The 18,420-nt window shown below is 39.2% G+C and overlaps 1 protein-coding gene and 1 long non-coding RNA gene across 4 annotated transcripts in view; one reads left to right on the top strand and one right to left on the bottom strand.

Moving 5' to 3' along the window:
• The window catches only part of LOC148801834 (uncharacterized), an 84,683-nt gene extending 78,153 nt beyond the window's left edge, over positions 1-6,530 (top strand). The window contains exon 2 of the long non-coding RNA XR_016083795.1: positions 3,333-6,530. This is a non-coding gene — a long non-coding RNA (uncharacterized LOC148801834). The remainder of the gene's footprint in view (positions 1-3,332) is intronic.
• Positions 1,996-18,155, bottom strand: LOC104607081 (ADP-ribosylation factor). Of its 3 annotated transcripts, XM_088900198.1 has the most exons (8): positions 17,924-18,155; positions 12,982-13,007; positions 12,730-12,892; positions 12,169-12,239; positions 2,748-2,867; positions 2,508-2,626; positions 2,320-2,401; positions 1,996-2,211 (listed from the first exon to the last, which is right to left on the bottom strand). In XM_088900198.1, exons 3-8 carry the CDS (start codon positions 12,875-12,877, stop codon positions 2,206-2,208), a joined length of 546 nt encoding a protein of 181 aa, XP_088756324.1. In that variant the 5' UTR covers positions 12,878-12,892; positions 12,982-13,007; positions 17,924-18,155; the 3' UTR covers positions 1,996-2,205. The 3 variants fall into 3 exon arrangements, with proteins under 3 accessions (XP_088756324.1, XP_010270882.1, XP_088756323.1); XM_010272580.3 differs by lacking the exon at positions 12,982-13,007 and having other exon boundaries at positions 17,924-18,153; XM_088900197.1 differs by lacking the exons at positions 12,982-13,007; positions 17,924-18,155 and adding an exon at positions 16,812-16,922.
• Positions 18,156-18,420: the final 265 nt, after the last annotated feature.

Here is an 18,420-nt window from a genome sequence, read left to right on the forward strand (position 1 = left end):
AATTGTATTTCACTTTTTGAGTTGGCAAACAAAAGAGTTGGTGAAGAACACTGGTGGGTGAGATGACACCACGCCTCCTCAACTTGGTCCACTCCTACTCTAACTCAACAACTCGACTCGCTAACCTCCCTCTTCAAAACCAACCTCCTGGCTCCTCTTCCTCCACCATTGCCCCTCGAAGTCGTAGCGTGCGAGAATGGCAAAGGATCCTAAACCTACGATTGAGATGAACAACCTCAAGTTCACGTATCCCGGTCACCCTCCGCCCAGTTCCACACCTTTGATCGACGACTTATCTCTGTCTCTCTATACCGGAGACCGCTGCCTTCTAGTTGGCTCCAATGGCGCCGGTTCGACCTCTCCCCTCCAAATTCCTGAAACTGATACAATTCTTAATCATATAGTGTTGACGTTGGTTATTGTTGCTGCTCATGATGGGTCGAGGGCAACAATGTACTTTCACTTCCTTTAGCCAAGGGCTGATAGAGTTAAGGGCCTGTAAGCCTGACCTCTAGAGGAAGAAACACGTCAGAGGCCCTAGGTGATTAGGTATTTATTCTATTGCTCTGTTTTATATCTTCTTTTTTCTCTTTGGGGTTGTCCCTGGGGGATTAGGTATTCAGATACCCCAGGTGATGTATCTTGTATCAGAATTTTAGAGTAGTTTTCTTGGATGCTAAATCACAATACTTTCATACTAATGGAAGGTATAGATATAAGTTGTTTAAGTTTTTTTTTTTGATAAATATATATCAACTGATTGGTGCAATGGCCAAATCTCGAGCTGACAAACATGAAAAGGAATTCAAGTTGAGAGCATTTACTTCATGCAAGAAAACTAGGCTAATAATAGTGTGCATATTTATTGCTGGATAACATTTTCGAGGTTTCAACTTTGAAATTTGTAGATTGATTGTGAAATCAATTTTTGACATACCACTAAATGGTGGTGAATCCCATTGCCCATGCGGAAATAATTCGCTCTGGATCAATTCGTTACAAGCTGATTGTGGTCAAGGGTATCAATATCACAAAACAATGTATTGGTGTGTATCATATGATACGTCTGTTTTTGAATACAACGCAATGCTATTTAGGGGGATTTAAGGGGCTGTCTTTTATGTTCAAGGGTTCAACTTCTGATACCCAAAAGTTTTATAACCAATGAACTGGTATTCTTTCAATCTTACAGGCAGCATAGATTTTACCTATATTCAAGCATAATAGTCCTCCTACAACTAACCCTGGAACATCAGCTTGAAAAAAAAAAAAAGCATTACCCTTTAGAAATGAATGAAATGCAGTTTTTGCATTTTGTGGATGTGGATATTTTAAACCATTCATCAAGAAAAATTACATCTAGGATAGCGCCATAGACGGACCAGACCAGGTTATGGAGCGATCATGCAAGATAGAATGTTGAGCATGCCCATGGGCTACCTTATTACATGAGTAAGACGTATGCAGAAGAAAAAAAGGAGAGAAACTATGGAACGAGTCTCCTGCATTCAAGACAAATGGTGTGATCCTGCCAAAACCACTCTCCAGAATAATACAGTTCATGGTCATACTTAGAGTTTGAGAAAGCCTTAGGCCCCCAGAAAAAGCAAGGGCCTCGGCTTCTGCCAACAATGACATTTATCACCATCATCTAAGATGACTACTCCAACAGCTGCAAGAGACTAGGCGCCAAGCACCGTCTATGTTGACTTGACGTGGTGCAGTGGAGGATTTTGCCATCACTGAGGAGAAACATCTGAAGAATGACGTGCAATTGATTCATTGTCCTCGTAGAACTGAAATGTGCACGTGGATACTTTGAACCCTGATTTCGGTCACACTCAGTATATATGCAAAGCAGATCTATTGAGTTGAACTATTTAAAGGCAAGCTTATCCTGGCCAAACTTGTGTGAACTCGTCAAGGCACAAATTCTTTGATGGGCGACTTTGGTCCAAGACTCTACGACCTTATTTAATAGGAAACAGAACAACCTTAAATAATCATATGGTTCATATAAACAAATTTCAGTATCTATAATCATAAACAAAGTGAACATATTATGGGATAACAAATAACAATAGCTCTTTTCTCACAAAAAGATAAAAAGAAACAAGGGTAAAAAAAAAAATAAAGGACATCAAATAGTATCTCTAACTCTGACACTGATTGCAGCTCAAAAACCACCATAAAAGAAAACATCATCTATGCCTGCAAAAGAAAAGAAGGAAAACATAGAGTTTGAAAAAACACGAGCAAGTGAATAAAAATGTCCTCTCGTGAAAGTCGATCCATGTACTGTCACTGGAAGATGCATACCTTGTTAGCAATGTTGTTGGAGAGCCAGTCCAGTCCTTCGTACAACCCTTCTCCGGAAGTGGCGCATGTGCTCTGGATATACCTGTACAAGAGACAGTGATAAAAAAGTATTACTCAGTTTGGGATTGAGAGGATCTCTATCAAATTTGGGTAATCGATAATAATAGTGTGCATGTAAGTTGATCTACCAGTGGCGTTGGCGGAGGGAATGAAGGCCAAGTTTATCAGTAATCTCAGCAGCATTCATTGCATTTGGAAGATCTTGCTTATTTGCAAATACAAGCAAAACAGCATCCCTCAATTCATCCTGCCACAGTACCCAGTAGCATATTCAAGTTTAAAGAAAATTTACGGAAAGACGGCGAATACAATTGATAATCAAATTGGCATAAGTTGCTAATTGAACATTACAGAATGCCTTCTCTTACCTCATTCAACATCCTGTGCAGCTCATCCCTAGCCTCAACAACACGATCTCGATCATTGCTGTCTACGACAAAGATAAGACCTTGTGTGTTTTGGAAGTAATGCCTCCACAAGGGACGGATCTGAAATTCCCCCACAAGGAAACAATGCACAAATTTAGGACTTCTAACCAAATTAGCCAAGCAGAAAACAATTCTAGTCATGTAGAATTTGACAAATAGTGAAAGGTTTTACTTAAAGCCATCAAGCAGAACAACCAACAGGTTTTACTTTGACAACATTAAATAATAAATTAATCAGGATCAAATAGAAAGAACATGGAAAACGGGGGCCATAAACTTGTCCCTATAAATGTCAGTTGGGAACGTCAATTTCCTTGTACGATGAAAGGCCAAACAGTCCAAGTACATCTCGCTTATGAAAATGTTAAATGCTGATGAAGGAATCTCTAACCAGTAGAACACCATCCAAATAAATATCCAGCAGTTAGGGAGCACTCGGGTGTGAGGAGAGTGGAAGTTGAGCACCTGGTGGATAGACATGTGAAGGTTGGAAAATCACTTGGTTTATTCTTGCTGGGTAGGGAGAAGGTGGTTAGAAAGGCAATTGAACAATTTGAAAGGAGGTAGGAAGAATATAATAAGAAAGTTGCGGGGGGAAGGGGGGGAGGTGTGGGAGGAATGGGAAGGGTGGGAAGAAGGCATAGCTGAGGAGGAGTAAAGTGGGAAAGTTCGAAGGCCAGAAACTGGAGGGGGGAAGGATGGAGGCAAGGATTAAGTTGCAACCTTGGATTGTCAGGGGCTGAGCAAAGGAAGAAGAAAGGTTTCAATGAAAAATATGTTGGAAAATTTATTCCAATAGTGATGTTATTGCAAGATCGAAGTTAGGATGGAGATGCTGGTGGCAGCCATTGGCAAAGCTGTGTAAGATTGGGTCTTGTTTTTCCAGATTTTTTTTTTTTTGATAAGTAAAGAGATTAGTTTCATTAATAGAGAATTAAAGCAATTACAAGCTTTCCCATGGAGAGGCACGAGCTGCATCCTCTCCTAACAGCAGGAAGAAAGACAAAAGAAAAAAGAAAACAGGAAACAGATTCAATCTACAATTGAGCCCAATATAAGCTTTCCCTGTTTACCCCTTGCTTTGCAAGACCATCAGCCATAGAATTTGCAGATCTCCCCACCCATTGTATTCTCACTGTCAAGCTCCTTGTCAGGCAGTTGAATTTTTTAATTTCATTCTTAAAACACCACACTATAGAGTCCGGGTTTTGTAGCCATCCCACTACCACCTTGGAGTCCCCTTCTATTATCAGATGTTCCACACCTATCTGCACAGCTAGCTGTACTCCTTGGAATGGTAACTACTTCCATCGAAGTTCAGCTTCAAAAAATTTTCAGGAGGGGGTTCCCTAGTCAAACTCACTTTAGTCTTTCTAGATGAACAATTAGCCACTGCTAACCAATTCCTCCAAATATCATTAAATGAGAAATTATGGAATAGGCCCAGTGATTTTAGCCATAAGATCACCCTATTTAGAATGCAGTCCTTCATCTCTTCTAAGTTTCTCTCCTTCTCTTGGAAGGTTCTGGTATTCCTTTCTTCCTACACGGACCAGATCAGCGCTGCTCCTGCACACCTCCACATAATTCTTCCTCTTCTGTGCTGCCAAGGGAAGAAAGCAGGATAAAAAAATCAAGCTTGCATCCGCTGGCCTAGCCAACCTGCACCCAAACAATGAGAAGAGCCACTCCCATAACTCTGCAGTAAATGAACAGGTAATTAGTAGATGGTTACAGCCCTCACCATGTGACTTGCAAAGGATACACCAAGAAGGTGAAAGAAATGGATTTAAAGAAAGAAGTGCAAGAGAAGGATCCATTTGGCTTGGGTGTCCAGATCCGTTTATCGGGTTCAGAAGGGTCCAAACACACTATCAAGTAGGCTTAGCAGATTTGTTAGGGACACAATTTCCTCTTCCCTTAGACCTCTACAAAACCCAAAATCCCAATTCGGTGTTAATGGATTATTCGTAAAGGAGCAAAACTTTGACACAGACTCCCTTTTGTACCTTGAAACATAGAACAAAGAAGGGAAGAGGTCCTTCAATGGAGCCTCTCCAACCCAAGTATTCTCTCAAAAAAGAACAGAGTTACCATTACAAACATCATACCTAACAAAACTAAGAAACTGAGGAAGGATGCCATGAATAGCTTTCCAAGGTGTTGCCAAGGTTGCCCGTCGTGATATTCTAGCATCCCACCCATTATCTGAGCGACCATGAATACTACCCACCACCTCATGCCAGAGCCTCTCTCTCTCCACTGACCACCTCCACAGCCACTTCCCCAACAGTGCTTTATTTTTTTTAATCAAATTCCCTAACCCCAATCCCCCCTCCCCTTTATTCTGGCATACCACCTCCAATTTTATCAAGTGATCCTTCTTACCTTCTCCCGGCTCCTAGAGGAAATCTCTCATCACCTTCTCTAGCTTCTTAGTTTTCCTAGGTGGTATCCTAAACACAGATAGGAATCAATGTGATTCTCCCCAAGAAATATAGTTTTTCCTCCAAGAAGTCAACTTCTTTTGAAACCTCTCCATCACTAGACACCAAAAACTACATTCCCTAGGGTTTGCCCCTAACGGAAACCCCAAGTAGGTCATAGGCCATGACGAGATAGAGCACCCTAAAGCTTCTTGCTATAGCCTCCACCTGACTGCCCTCCAAGTTAACCCCAGCTACACAACCAGATCCTTAAGATTTCTCACTTTCTCAATATCGTCCCCTTCACAGAAAATCAAAATATCATCTGCAAATTGGAGATGGGTGACCGGAATACCATCCCTACCTATCCTCCACCCTTTAATCACTTCTTCTCTGTCAACCTTTGAGATCATTCTACTAAGCACCTCTGCTATTAGAGTGAAGAGGAAGGGTGATAAAGGGTCCCCTTGCCTGATACCTCTACAAGCTAGGAAGAAGTCCTTCACCACTCCACTAACCAGGATAGAGTAATGGCATGAACTCACACATCCAAAAATCCAACTGCACCACTTATTCCCGAAGCTACAATTTCTCATTACTTGTACCAAGAAGTGCCAGTCCACCAAGTTATCGGCCTTCTCTAAATTTAACTTACAAACAAAGCCTCTTCTTTTCGATCTCTTCATATCCTCCACACATTCACTAGCAATTAGGATCTGATCTATTATTTGTCTCCCTTGAACAAATGCCCCTTGGGCTTGGCTTATTAAGGATGGGAGAACTACTTTCAGCCTCAAAGACAACACCTTAGCCAAGATTTTGTAAGTGCTATTTACCAAACTAATTGGCCTGTAAACCTTAGGTTTGATAGCATCTGGTTTCTTAGGGACTAAGGCCAAAAAGGTGGCATTGACTCCCGGGCTTACTATATGATTCTCGGCGAAATCCTTAACAGCGTCACATAAATCATCTTTCAAAATGACCCAACAATCTTGGTAGAAATCCATAGTAAAACCATTCGGGTCTGGCGCCTTAGATCTATCCATCATGAACATTGCCCTCCTGATCTCCTCTTCTTCAATGTTCCAATCCTTCTATAGGCACCCTCTCATTCAATGTCCTTCTAAAGACATCTTTAAAATGGTCTACAAAGGTCCTAGCTATCTCCTCCTGATTGGTAATTACTTGCCCTTCTACATCTAATCTATCCACTAAGTTTTTCCTCCTACCATTTGCCAACTCATGAAAGAGTCTAGTATTCCCATCTCCCTCATTAATCCACTCATGCCTTGACTTTGCCTCCAACAAATCTCTTCTCTGAGTAGAACCTCTTCTAGATCCTTTTTCAATTGCCTTCTTGGTTCTCTATCCTGCCCACTCAACAATCCTTGAGCTTTCCTCTCATCCAGCTTTTCAATTTGTGTGAATAAGTTCAGCTTAGCTATCTCCTCCTGATTGGTAATTACTTGCCCTTCTACCTCTAATCTATCCACTAAGTTCTTCCTCCTACCATTTGCCAACTCATGAAAGAATCTAGTATTCCCATCTCCCTCATTAATCCACTTATGCCTTGACTTTTTTTTTTTTATCAATAACACTTTCATTAATTCATCAGTAGAAAATTTACAAGTGGAAGACAAACACACTTATCTTCCAAGAGTCACAAAGAACTTCAAGAAAGGAAAGAAGAAAATACAAAGATACAAGGACACTAACATTACAACTTAGCCCAAAACAAGGAATCCCTTTCTGCCCCTTGTTTTGCTAAACCGTCAGCTATGGAATTAGCTGATCTCTTAATCCAACATGTCTTAACTTCCATCTCCCGCACCAGCCATTTGAATTTCCTCTTCTCATTGTTATACTTCCAAAGATCATTTTGTTCTTTGGTCAGCCACCCTATCACCACCTCTTCTCATTGTTATGCCTTGACTTCACCTCCAACAAATCTCTCCTCTGAGTAGAACCTCTTCTAGATCTTTTTTCAATTGCATTCTTGATTCTCTATCCTGCCAACTCAACAATCCTTGGGCTTACCTCTCATCCAGCTTTTCAATTTGTGTGAATAAGTTCAGCTTTTGTTCCTCTACCCTACCAAAATGATCTTTATTCCACTCCGTCAACTTGACCCTCAGTCTCTTCAGCTTCTGATGGAATTTGATTCCTTTCCACTTTATTTCCCTTAACTCCTCGTTCCAGCAATCCTTCACTACGTTTCCAAATTCTCAAATCAAAATGGTTTTGGTCCACTAATTAGAGATTCCACATCGATCTTGATGGGGCAGTGGTCTGATGTAACCCTAGGCAAGGCTCTAGAAACCAGATTTCCCCAATAGTATTTCCCATTCTAGATTGAATAGAAACCTGTCCAGCTTTGAACAGAGAGGATTATCTTGAAAATTGGACCAGCTGAATCTAGCTTGCATTAATGGAATTTCTTTTAACTCACAATCTTCTATAAATCCGTTAAATTTCCTCATGCTTGTTGTGATTGACTGTACATTATTACTAAATTCCTCTAAGTATCTTGTGACATTAAAATCCCCTCCCAAACACCAAGGCCATCCCATAAACCTCAAATTGCGTACAATTCCTCCCACAAATCATTCCTTTCTCTGTAGGTATTAGGGCCATACACATTGGTAAGTACCCAACAAAATCCATCCTCCACATTCTTGAATTTAATGGAGACAGAGCATCTACCTACTAGCTCCTCCCACCGCTTCCACTACCTCATTCTTCTAGACGGTGACAATTCCTCCAAAGGCTCCCCAAGATGGAGCAGAGGACCAACAAGCACCCCTAGTCCTCCAAAAGCTTCTTATCCACCTTCCATCTAGCTCAGAGAGCTTCGTCTCTTGCACCATCACAATATCAGGCTTCTCTCTTGTTAATAGATCCTTTATTACCCTCCTTTTCATAGCACTTCCCAATCCTCTCACATTCCAACTAATAATTCTCATGGATATACTTGCAATATAGTCCCTCCTGAACTCGACTCCTTACCTAGAGTTTTTCCTCCTCTCTCCCCTTCCGCTAAGCTCAAGATCAGCCTCAATGTCAGATATTAGCCTTTGCACCTTAGTTCTTTTCTTCTTATACTCCTGTTTCATCTCTTTTTCCTCCTCAGGTTTCCCATGGTAAGTTTTAACTATGTCATCCCCCACCCCTAGGTCAACCTCTTGATAATAACTTCCTGTTTTAGGATTCAATTCTGTCCCCTCAACATCTTCTATTTCACCACTCTCTCCTTCCTCACTAGGCAAACCCTTTTTCTGATGATTCACTTCCAAGTAACCTTCCTTCATTCTGGTTGCCACAACTTCCGTACAAATCAGCTTCCAAATTCTCTCCACCTCCTCCCCCACACCCTCACAAGGAACTGACTCTTCCTTCTCCTTAAGTTCATGATTGCCACCATCAGCTTCACCATTTCCTTTAGACACCAAACCTGCTCCTTCAAGGTGGGGATATTAGAGTATCTACAACAGACTGAACACACGGATCAGTAGCAAAAACCGAATGGACACCCATACCTGATTGCAGAGTAGGAGAAAGATGAGCAAACGAGACTTGCGGCTGAGACATTACTGGTAGTGCCCCGTCCATCCCTTTAGTTGGAAGTTGCAGTGAAGTGGTTAAAGTTAATGTTTCACCTTTGTCTATTCTTACCACCGGAGAAGCCTGTTCCTTTTCCTTCCTTCCTAGCCTATCTTCACAGATCATCGGAGAATCATGTGCCTTTGTACTAATTCCGTTTATGGTCTGAGAGGTTGGAGTTGTTCCCTCATGGAAAGGGGGGTGATAAGCCCAGCTTCCGAAGTTGTACTTTCAATCCTCCTCACTTCCGCGTCTTCCTCTTGAGAGCTTCCTTCTAGATAAAGAATCTCTGTGTTGAAACTTCCTTCCTATAGCATGTCTAGGTTTTCTTGCAGGTCAAGACTTCCCAAACTCTCTGTATCAGTCACGTCTTCAGCACCGCTACCTTCTTCATCTAAGTAATCACTGTCTTCAACAAGGTCTAGACCCCGCCATTTTATGCTTCTGGGATTCCGCCTATTCGGGGAGAGATGGTTTACCTTCTTGGTCGGAACCCATTGCTGTGACGAAGTGGCCGAACCTGGCATCTCGCGCACAGACATGAGAGGAGGAGCTCGAAGAAGAAGAAAATAGATGGTTTTTACCATCTATTGCCTCCCCCTTTCCAGTCACGTGTAACTTAAGTGAGTCACGTGCCCCCTTTATTTAACTTGGTTTGGGCCGACTTAAGTTGAGAACACGGCCCACCCTTGGTTTCTTTAGCAGGCCCAACAATTTTTAGAGGCCCACGCATGCTTACTTGCAATGGCACGTGAGACATTACAACTTCACACTCAATGCCCAGACACCCGACTCAGGTTCACCCTTTTTTGGTTCGAACTGGTCTGGAACTTTTAATCTCCCTTCATAACTTGAATTTAAAACATCATTCTTGCCTAGTGCTTTAAAAGCGCAAGGGCCAATTTGCGCCTGAGGCACAAGGTGAGGCGCGCACCTTTTTAAGAAAGGCGCAAAATTACCAAAAAAAAAAAGCTAAAAAAAAGTCGGAAATTTCCAAAAGAAATGAAAAAAATATTAAAAAATATTAAACATAATGTTAATAAAAATATAAACTTAAATTTTAAAATAAATGATTTAAAAAACCTATTATCTAAAATTAAAATACATAAATATAACATGTAAAGTGTATTCAAATGAAAATTTAAAAATAAAAGCAAACATATAAAGCACTTTCAAGCATGTAAAACCTATAATCTCTTTTTTTCCTTAATTGCATTGCTTCAAGTAGTTAATGTGATGTAAAACATATTGCATTCTTGATTTTATGAGTTGCCTTTGTAGCACGCCTTTTAAGTCATTGTTCTTGCCGCCTTTAACCATCTGAGCATAAGATTTACTGCCATCCCTTCTGATAGCTAGCACTCCACGTAATTGACCACCCATCTGCCCCTGCTCTTTTAGTCTCCAGTTTTTGCTTACCCAAATCGGTGAAAGATCTATCAACCTTGGAGATTGCCAATCTCGTTGTTCCACATAGAGCCTCTTCTTCTACCTTCTCATCCCCTTCCCTGCGAGCCTCCCTCCACAGTGTAGCTTCTATGGAGGAGGCCAGCCAAACTGAGTAGAAGCAGACTTCCACATTTATCTCCACTTTCCTGGGTATGTCTTCTGGTTTCACACCATTTAATAAAAGAGCTGCTGATCGAAGGTCCCCCCAAAAGGCTCTAGCAAGATTACCACCACATAAAAGTGAAATAGATGCAACCACTTCCTGTTTCCACAAATGAAAGGGCAAACCTAGAACTCGTACCACCACCCCGTCCTCAGTGAAGAACTCTTTAGAGTTAGATGAAGGATTCCACTTAGAGATTGTAATCGCACCATATTCAGATCGAAAACGTATAGCTGAGAGCTCTAATTTATCTTAACTCAGATCAAGCACCACTTTACTGTTCTCAAAAGGTGTTAGAATAAACATCCCTTTTAACTTCAGCTGTAATACGAGCAGGTCTGCAATTCTCCTCCAGTTGCTAACCGGATTATTAACTTGAACCACATATTTATCTTCCCACTCTTCTCTCCTGGAATAGCCAGCCAACCTGTTTTGTCCATTACTTTTCGCTAGGGCTAGTAGCTCTTGGACCTGGTCTTTATCTTCAAAGTTTGTTGGTTTTTCCATACTCCTTCAATAGATCCATACGCAAGGTTTTCAGGTGTTGGATAAACTCTTCAAGTATTCCATTGATTTTCTTCCATCCAAGTCCATCTTCCCTCAGGAAAGCAGACTAGTTGCCTCCTTCCTTTCCCGAAATATTCAGAAAAAGCTAAATAACCCCCTTCACTGTTTCTTCTGCATTCTACAACATACCTCTTCCCTTCTTGAGTACTCAATTCCTTCCAGTTTCTTTGTTTACCTTTGAGACATGCTTCATTCACATACTCCCTGAACCATTTAATCACTTCCATACCTTGCAATAGCATTGGGGCCTTCTTACCTTCCCTAATTTTCAAGCTCGCCACTCCTTTGTTTTTCAGCTCCTCAAGCAGAAACTCCTTGGCTTCAACCTTCAGCATTCTCCTCCATCGTCCTGCAGCCACAAACCCATCCATAGCCATCTCCTAAACTGACTTCACTTACCTCTGTAACCTCTGTTTTTGCAGAATTTGACAAAGTCGATAAAGAGGCCTCAGGGGTTTGATTTGGGGAAGTTATAGGAATGCAATTTTGTAATTTGATGATATGTTTTAATCATCTCCTTGCTTTCGTTATGTGTTCAGGTGTTACCAAGATTATATGGATTTTTTCCTTTTAATGAAATCATTCTTTTACCATAAAAAAAGAGAGGTTAAAAGACAATTTGGAAAACTTATGATTATGTTAATTGTAGTCTAGTCTCCATCCAGATCAAGACTGTTCATACACCAGTATCCTCTTATAACTACATGTGCATGTGTAATCAATCATAATCATCGTCAGGGTGTCTTGAAATGTCAACCACAACATGGATAGCAATTTCTTGTATAGCTAAAGAAACAATGGAATATGAGGTGGCTTAATTTGATCTAGCTCAAAGTGATGATGGTAAAACATTTTATCAGCACTAGATCGTCCATAAGCATGGTTTCCCAAGACAAAAATAACTAACCATGCATAAATAAATCATGATGATCACCCACAATTCAGGTGAACCAGAATTGTTCAGAAAATTGAAAAATCCGGACAACAATAATCCAAATGTCAAAGTTGGGGCAATTTCAGTTGATCCTTACAACCATAAGGAGCCTAAACATTTTCCTACTTAAGGTGTAAATTTACAACCCAAGATTTCAACATCATCCTTAAATCAGGAGAGTCAAATTTTATACATAATTTAGCTTAATATAACCATACATACCTTGTCCTGACCACCTACATCCCAAACGGTGAAGCTAATGTTCTTATATTCCACAGTCTCCACATTAAACCCTGACCATAAAAGATTCATTAGTTTGAGTTAAGAGTGAAAATAATATAAGCTTAATGTAACTTAGGAATAGTGGTGATCTAGTGGCTATCTAGCAGAACAACAATGCATAAAAATCTGTTACATAGGCTTGAAGTGTTGATTCAAGGGGGTGAACAAAAAATGGTTTAGGGAAATGTATACATTTTTAACCTAGAACATGATTTTTATATCTTCTAACATAAGATAAAAAAAAAATTATTTTCTCTAAATTTTCTAAATGTACATCTTGCAAGAAACTCAAAATCTCAAATTTGCATTCCCATGGTTGAAATATAAATAAACATGAATGAATGAGCAGTTGAACCCCCAAACTAAAAGTTGAATTCACCAAACCAATGTAGGACATGCTTCTACACATTACATTGACATCCAGGCAGAACATTTCCTTAAAAACATACAGGAAAAAAAGCCACTACTGAAATCATTTATGTTATAGGGTCAAAAGCATACCAATGGTTGGAATTGTTGTGACAATCTCCCCCAACTTGAGCTTGTACAAAATGGTGGTCTTACCCGCAGCATCAAGACCCACCATAAGAATGCGCATCTCTTTCTTGGCAAAGAGCCGACTAAAAAGCTTGGTGAAAGACAGCCCCATCTGTGTCTGATGGTTCTACAGATTGCAAGGTGGAAATTCATTCAAGAAGTATGACACATTTATAAGGGAAAAAAAAAAACATTTTTCAATGGATAGAATCTTACTTTTCAAAATGTCACATTTATTATCTCTGAAAATTTAATAATTATATTAGAATCTTACTTTTCAAAATGTCAGAAATTGAAAACTTCAACCAAGTAAGAAAAGCATTTTTATCAAAAAAAATACTAAATCATCATCATCATCCATGCCTTATCCCAACTATATGGGTTCGGCTACATGAATCCGGTTTCACTAATCTGTTCTCTTTAAAACCATATCCACTGTTAAATTATTAGTGCTTCGGCCAAGTTTGGGAGTGCTTATTCGACAAAGAAATGCTTAAAAATAAGGGAAAATTCCAGATTAGTACATTGTACTTTAGGGGTAGTCTCATTTCAGTACAATAATTCCAGAACAATAATTCCAACACAGAATATGAAAATCCAAAAAAATTAAAAACTAATCAAAGAAGTATTTCTTTTATGGTCTATCACTCTTGCTCTTGCTATCTCATTTTGAGGTTCTATTTTTCTTTGAATCTTCGTTCAGTTGTGATTAGGTTCAGAACACAGGATAGAGAGAAAAAAAGTGAGTTTGAATATTTTTTATATGACATACAGTGGTCTAAAGACAATTGTTGATTTCTATTGACAGAATAATGAGAGCAGATATGAACATACGACTCATTCAACTCTTCATCCGCTCATTAGGTTCCTAAAAAAGTAAAAAGGATGGTTGACATAGTCTAATTGGGATATCAATACAGAGATGGAAATCTTCAATATGACCATAAAAAACGATTAGAGTTTCCACATTAATACTAAGAGAGTGAAATATGATCAAAGTTTCAATACTAATAGAGACAAAAGTCTCACAGTACTTTTCTGTTCTCTGTGAAGAAGACAATGAACAGTAAATTTTCTATCAATAACTGAATGGATTTCATTAAAAAATAAATAAGCAAATACAAGGAGGAGAGGAGAGACAAACTCTCTTAGCTCCGACTCCCAGAGAAGAAAACATTACAGCATAGCCCAGAACAAGTTGTTTCTTCCCACCCCTTGCTTAGCCAAAGCATCAGCCAAGCTATTGGCATCTCTCTTAATCCATTTAAATTGAACTTTCATCCCTGAACTTTCTTTTTTCATTTATATACTCCCACCAGTAACTTTACTGTTTCACCATTTTGTTCTCTAGAGAATATGCAAATGGCATATTTGAAATTTCATTATTGTTCTGTACTAAATGGAGAGAATCAAGCACCAATGCAGCTGTACGTCCCTCTTCTGGATCAGTCTCAATGTAGAAGACAATGAACAGTCTTCTTTTGAAGGGTAGTTTTGACATTTTAAAAAGTTTTAAGTCTCACATGTCATCACGTGATACCGATAACTGACGGATTGCTAACGGTAGGGACTAAATTGACAGTTTTTGAGAGTTCAGGTACTGCAGTGGCACATTTTGAAGTTTGGGTACTAAACTGAGACCACCCCTAAAGTACAGGGTATTAATCTGGAATTTTCCCTAAAAATAAGTGCTCATGAGCGTTTGGTGAAAAAACTTATATCAAATAGGGATAGTATAGGTATTTTCAAAATGATATGGCGTGCCAAGACAGGCCAAAAAGGAAATAAGCGCTTATTGAATAAGCACTTAGAAATAAGCCCGAATTTTGGGTTTCCAGAATAAACACTTATTGTCAGAATAAGCACTCATTCCGGGCTTATTTCCCAAATGCCATAAGTACTTATTGGCATGGTAGGTACCAACCCAAAATAAGTGCTTTTCGAGTAAGCACTTACATTTAAGCACTCCCAAACTTGGCCTGAAATCATTTCTTACCACTTCTACCTAGACTTGTCTTTTTTGGTCTACCCCAATCTCTTTTAGCTCCTTCAATGTGTAACAAGCCACTTCTTCTAACTAGCAATGTTGGTGGCCTTCTATGCACATGGCCAAACCATCTTAGGGCCTGTTCGTTTCCTCTCAACTCTTATCTCTAAAGAGGAATTTTTTTATAAACTTCAAGAGAAAATTGGTTGTTCGTTTCCTCTTATCTCTTATCTCTTAAAGTGCAATCATACAACTTGTTGTTTTCCAATAATGCCCCAAAAAGACAAACAAAAACACTCATGTATGGGGTCAAAATGGATATTTGATAATTTTCAAAATTCATAATTCATAATTCAGAACAACATTCTTTGCATTGAAAGTTCAGAGGAAAGAAAAGTTCACCAATACCAATATACCTCTTAATGTAATTATTGCACTTTCAGATGTCAGACTTCAAAGCAAACGAACAAACCCTTAGTCTACTCTCACTCATTTTATCACCCATTGGAGCTACTTCTAGGTTCCTATAGATAACTTCATTCGTAATCCTATCCTTTACAATTTTCCACTCATCCATCTTAGCATTCACATTTCTGCCACATTCATTCTCTGGGCATGTTGTTTCTTCACTGCGCAACACTACTCCATACAACAAAGCTAGCCTTACAACTGTTTTAAACTAGTGGTGCAACTTGGGCAGTGTTTTAAAAGCAAAAGGCGCAAGGCATGGCGCGCGCCTTATTGAGGCAAGGCACACAATTTAAAAAAAAAAAAAGCTAAAAAATAAAAAAAAAAATCCAAAAAAATTTAAAAAAAAATAAAAAAAATTATAAAACATAATATTAATAAAAATATAAACTTAAATTTTAAAACAAATGTTTTAAAAAACCTATTATCTAAAATTAAAATAAATAAACGTAATATGTAAAGCATATTCAAATGAGAATTTAAAAATGAAAGCAAACATATAAAACATTTTCAAGCATATAAAACCCGCAATCTCTTTTTTCTCAATTAAATCAAGTAGCTAATGTGACATATTACATTCCCAATTCTACGAGCCGCCTTTGTGCCACACCCCTCGAGGCAAGCCCAAACAAGTCCATGTTAGGGTCTTAAATTCTGAGTTTTCACACAAAAAAAATAATGCTTTTATAGTTTTTAATTGCTTTTAAGAAGATATTTAAAACCCTAACATGGACTTGTTTGGGCTGGCCTCGAGGGGCGTGGCACAGGGGTCCGGGGGTAGAGCCCCCGGCCCAGCTGCTAGATTGAAAAAAAAAGGAAAAAGCGTCAAAGTTTCTAAAGGCACACCAGGCGTGTGCCTTTTGAATGGGCTGCACCTAGGACCTGGGGCGAAGCGCATAATGCACCTAGGCACGCCTTTTAAATCAGTGAACTTGGGTGGCCCCAACCTGTGCCTAGACTGACCCAACCCAATTTTACACAAGCTGAGCTTGGATTTTCAGTACTTGGACTGGGGCCAGGCCCAACTTTGGCTGTTTTCATTTTCTGAGCTAGACCAAGCCTAGCCCTTAAGTAACCCAAGACTGAATAACCAACCTAAGTCCTGTTGGGCCTGAGCCAAACCCAAATGTGTCAAGTTTTAATTGAGGCTAAGCCTGGGTTGAGTATATTAGGCATGACAACGAGCTCCACCCGAGCTCGGGAATTAAACCCAACTGTTAGGGTTGGGCCTGGTTGACTTAAAACCAGTTCAACCCACCATTGTTGCACCCCTAAGAAAACCACAATGTTCGCTACCTCATAAGAAAATATGATCTGTAACTGAACAGTTTTAGGGGGTATTCTGTATTGTGAATATTCTGTAGTTTGTTATATTCTGAAACATGCCACATCCCATTAGGAATTCTTTTAGAGGTGTGGTGTGTTTTGAAATCATCAATGGATGGTTTTGAAACAAAAAATATCACAATTTATTTTCCAAGCCAAAATCTCATGGATTAGTCCAACCACGGTGGATTGGATAATGTAATGTAACTGGAATATATTATTTAAAATTTTGTTAACAATACATCCACACTACATTGTAGAGTACCTTATGGAGTGATGTGGCTCGAACCATGTGATTTCAACCACACCACACCTTATGGAATCCACGCTGCTCAATGATCCTTTGTAGGAAGGAGAATCGTGTGCTCATCTAACCAATTTGTAAAGCTTTCAATGTATACATCTAATGAAAAATGAAAGAGTAAAGATAGACTACGATTTTTTTTTTTCATCCTGAGAAAACAAAAAAAGAAACTCGAATGGGTTGCTGCTTGCAACATTACTATACTACTCTATCTTTTGCAATAAAATCAAACAAGAATGTGACCCGCAAGTATAGTTTAGAGTAACATACTAGCCTATCTAGTTCTCCATCTCGCATAGTATATAATTGATCAAATTTAAACAGCAATCTTATCTTTCCAAAGGGAAAATCACAATAGCCTCTAAAAGGTAATGCATGTAACCCGAAAATCAACTATATTAACACAAACAAGAAGCCGCCTCCATTACAACAAAGCAACAAATTCTTACAACACATCTACAGGATCCAGAATCGAGGACACGATAACATCTCACGTACAGGTATTAGGCAATCGGAAGGAAAAACATTACAACCATAAAAATCCAATCATAACGATCAAATATGTATCTCAACCCTATATACTTAAACGAAAATAATAATAAAAGAAACAATATCGAATCTCAGAGCCGAAATCCAAGGACAATAAAAAAAACAAGCACTTTGTCATCCAGAAAAGAAGCGAATAGATGAAGTCCCGCATGAAATTTAATTTAAATAACCGAAGGTCACAAAACCAAACTACGTGGACATAAATCAAGCAGCAAGGTACCAATCCCGTGCAACAAAATGGGGATCGGCTTGATCATGCAACAGTTTCAATTATATAAAGGCAAGACAGGAGAAACAAACCGAATCAAGCGAAATCGAACCTCAATTTCGCAAATCAAACAAGAAAAACCAGATTATGTGTTCTCTAAAAAGCACATATGAACCTAATAGGTCTTGAAAAGCAGATCAGATCTAAGCAGGAATCGCAACCAAAGGATTCAAATAATGGAGAAAAACGGCCATAAAAGAGGCAGATCAGAAGGAAAAAAAAATGAAAGAAAGTGCGAATGAAAATATGCTCTTACATGAAGGCGGAGAAAGAAAGCAGTTAACGGCGATCGGAGCGAGCAGATCTCAACTCAAGGGGCTGCCCTCCACAACTCGGTTCCGACTTCCGACGAAATTAAGGGAGATTATAGAAGATGCAGCAGGAAAACGGCCAGTTAACGCACACGTCGTTAAAATTGGCCGAGGACGTAATTCCGTATGACAGCCCTCGTGTAAGAGCAAATGTATTAGAACCGCTGGAGTGGGAATAAAATGGGAGATCTACTAACATGCATTAATTCCAATAGAGGTGGTCTGCGTATCTTACACGAAAGCCGCCCAAATTGAATCGTACCGTGACACTATGGGTAGTGAGGGCAGAATCTCCACCGTCCTTGGTCAGGAATATACTTGTTTCGAAAATACATTTACAAAACCAATAAATATTTATATTCTTGTAAAACATAATTTTTCTATATCTTTTTTCAAATTAAATTAGTTTAATTAGCCAAAGGAATATATTTAATCTTTATCA

Source organism: Nelumbo nucifera, chromosome 3 (genome assembly GCF_055504915.1).
Source record: "Nelumbo nucifera cultivar China Antique chromosome 3, China Antique-T2T, whole genome shotgun sequence".
Lineage (NCBI taxonomy): Eukaryota > Viridiplantae > Streptophyta > Magnoliopsida > Proteales > Nelumbonaceae > Nelumbo > Nelumbo nucifera.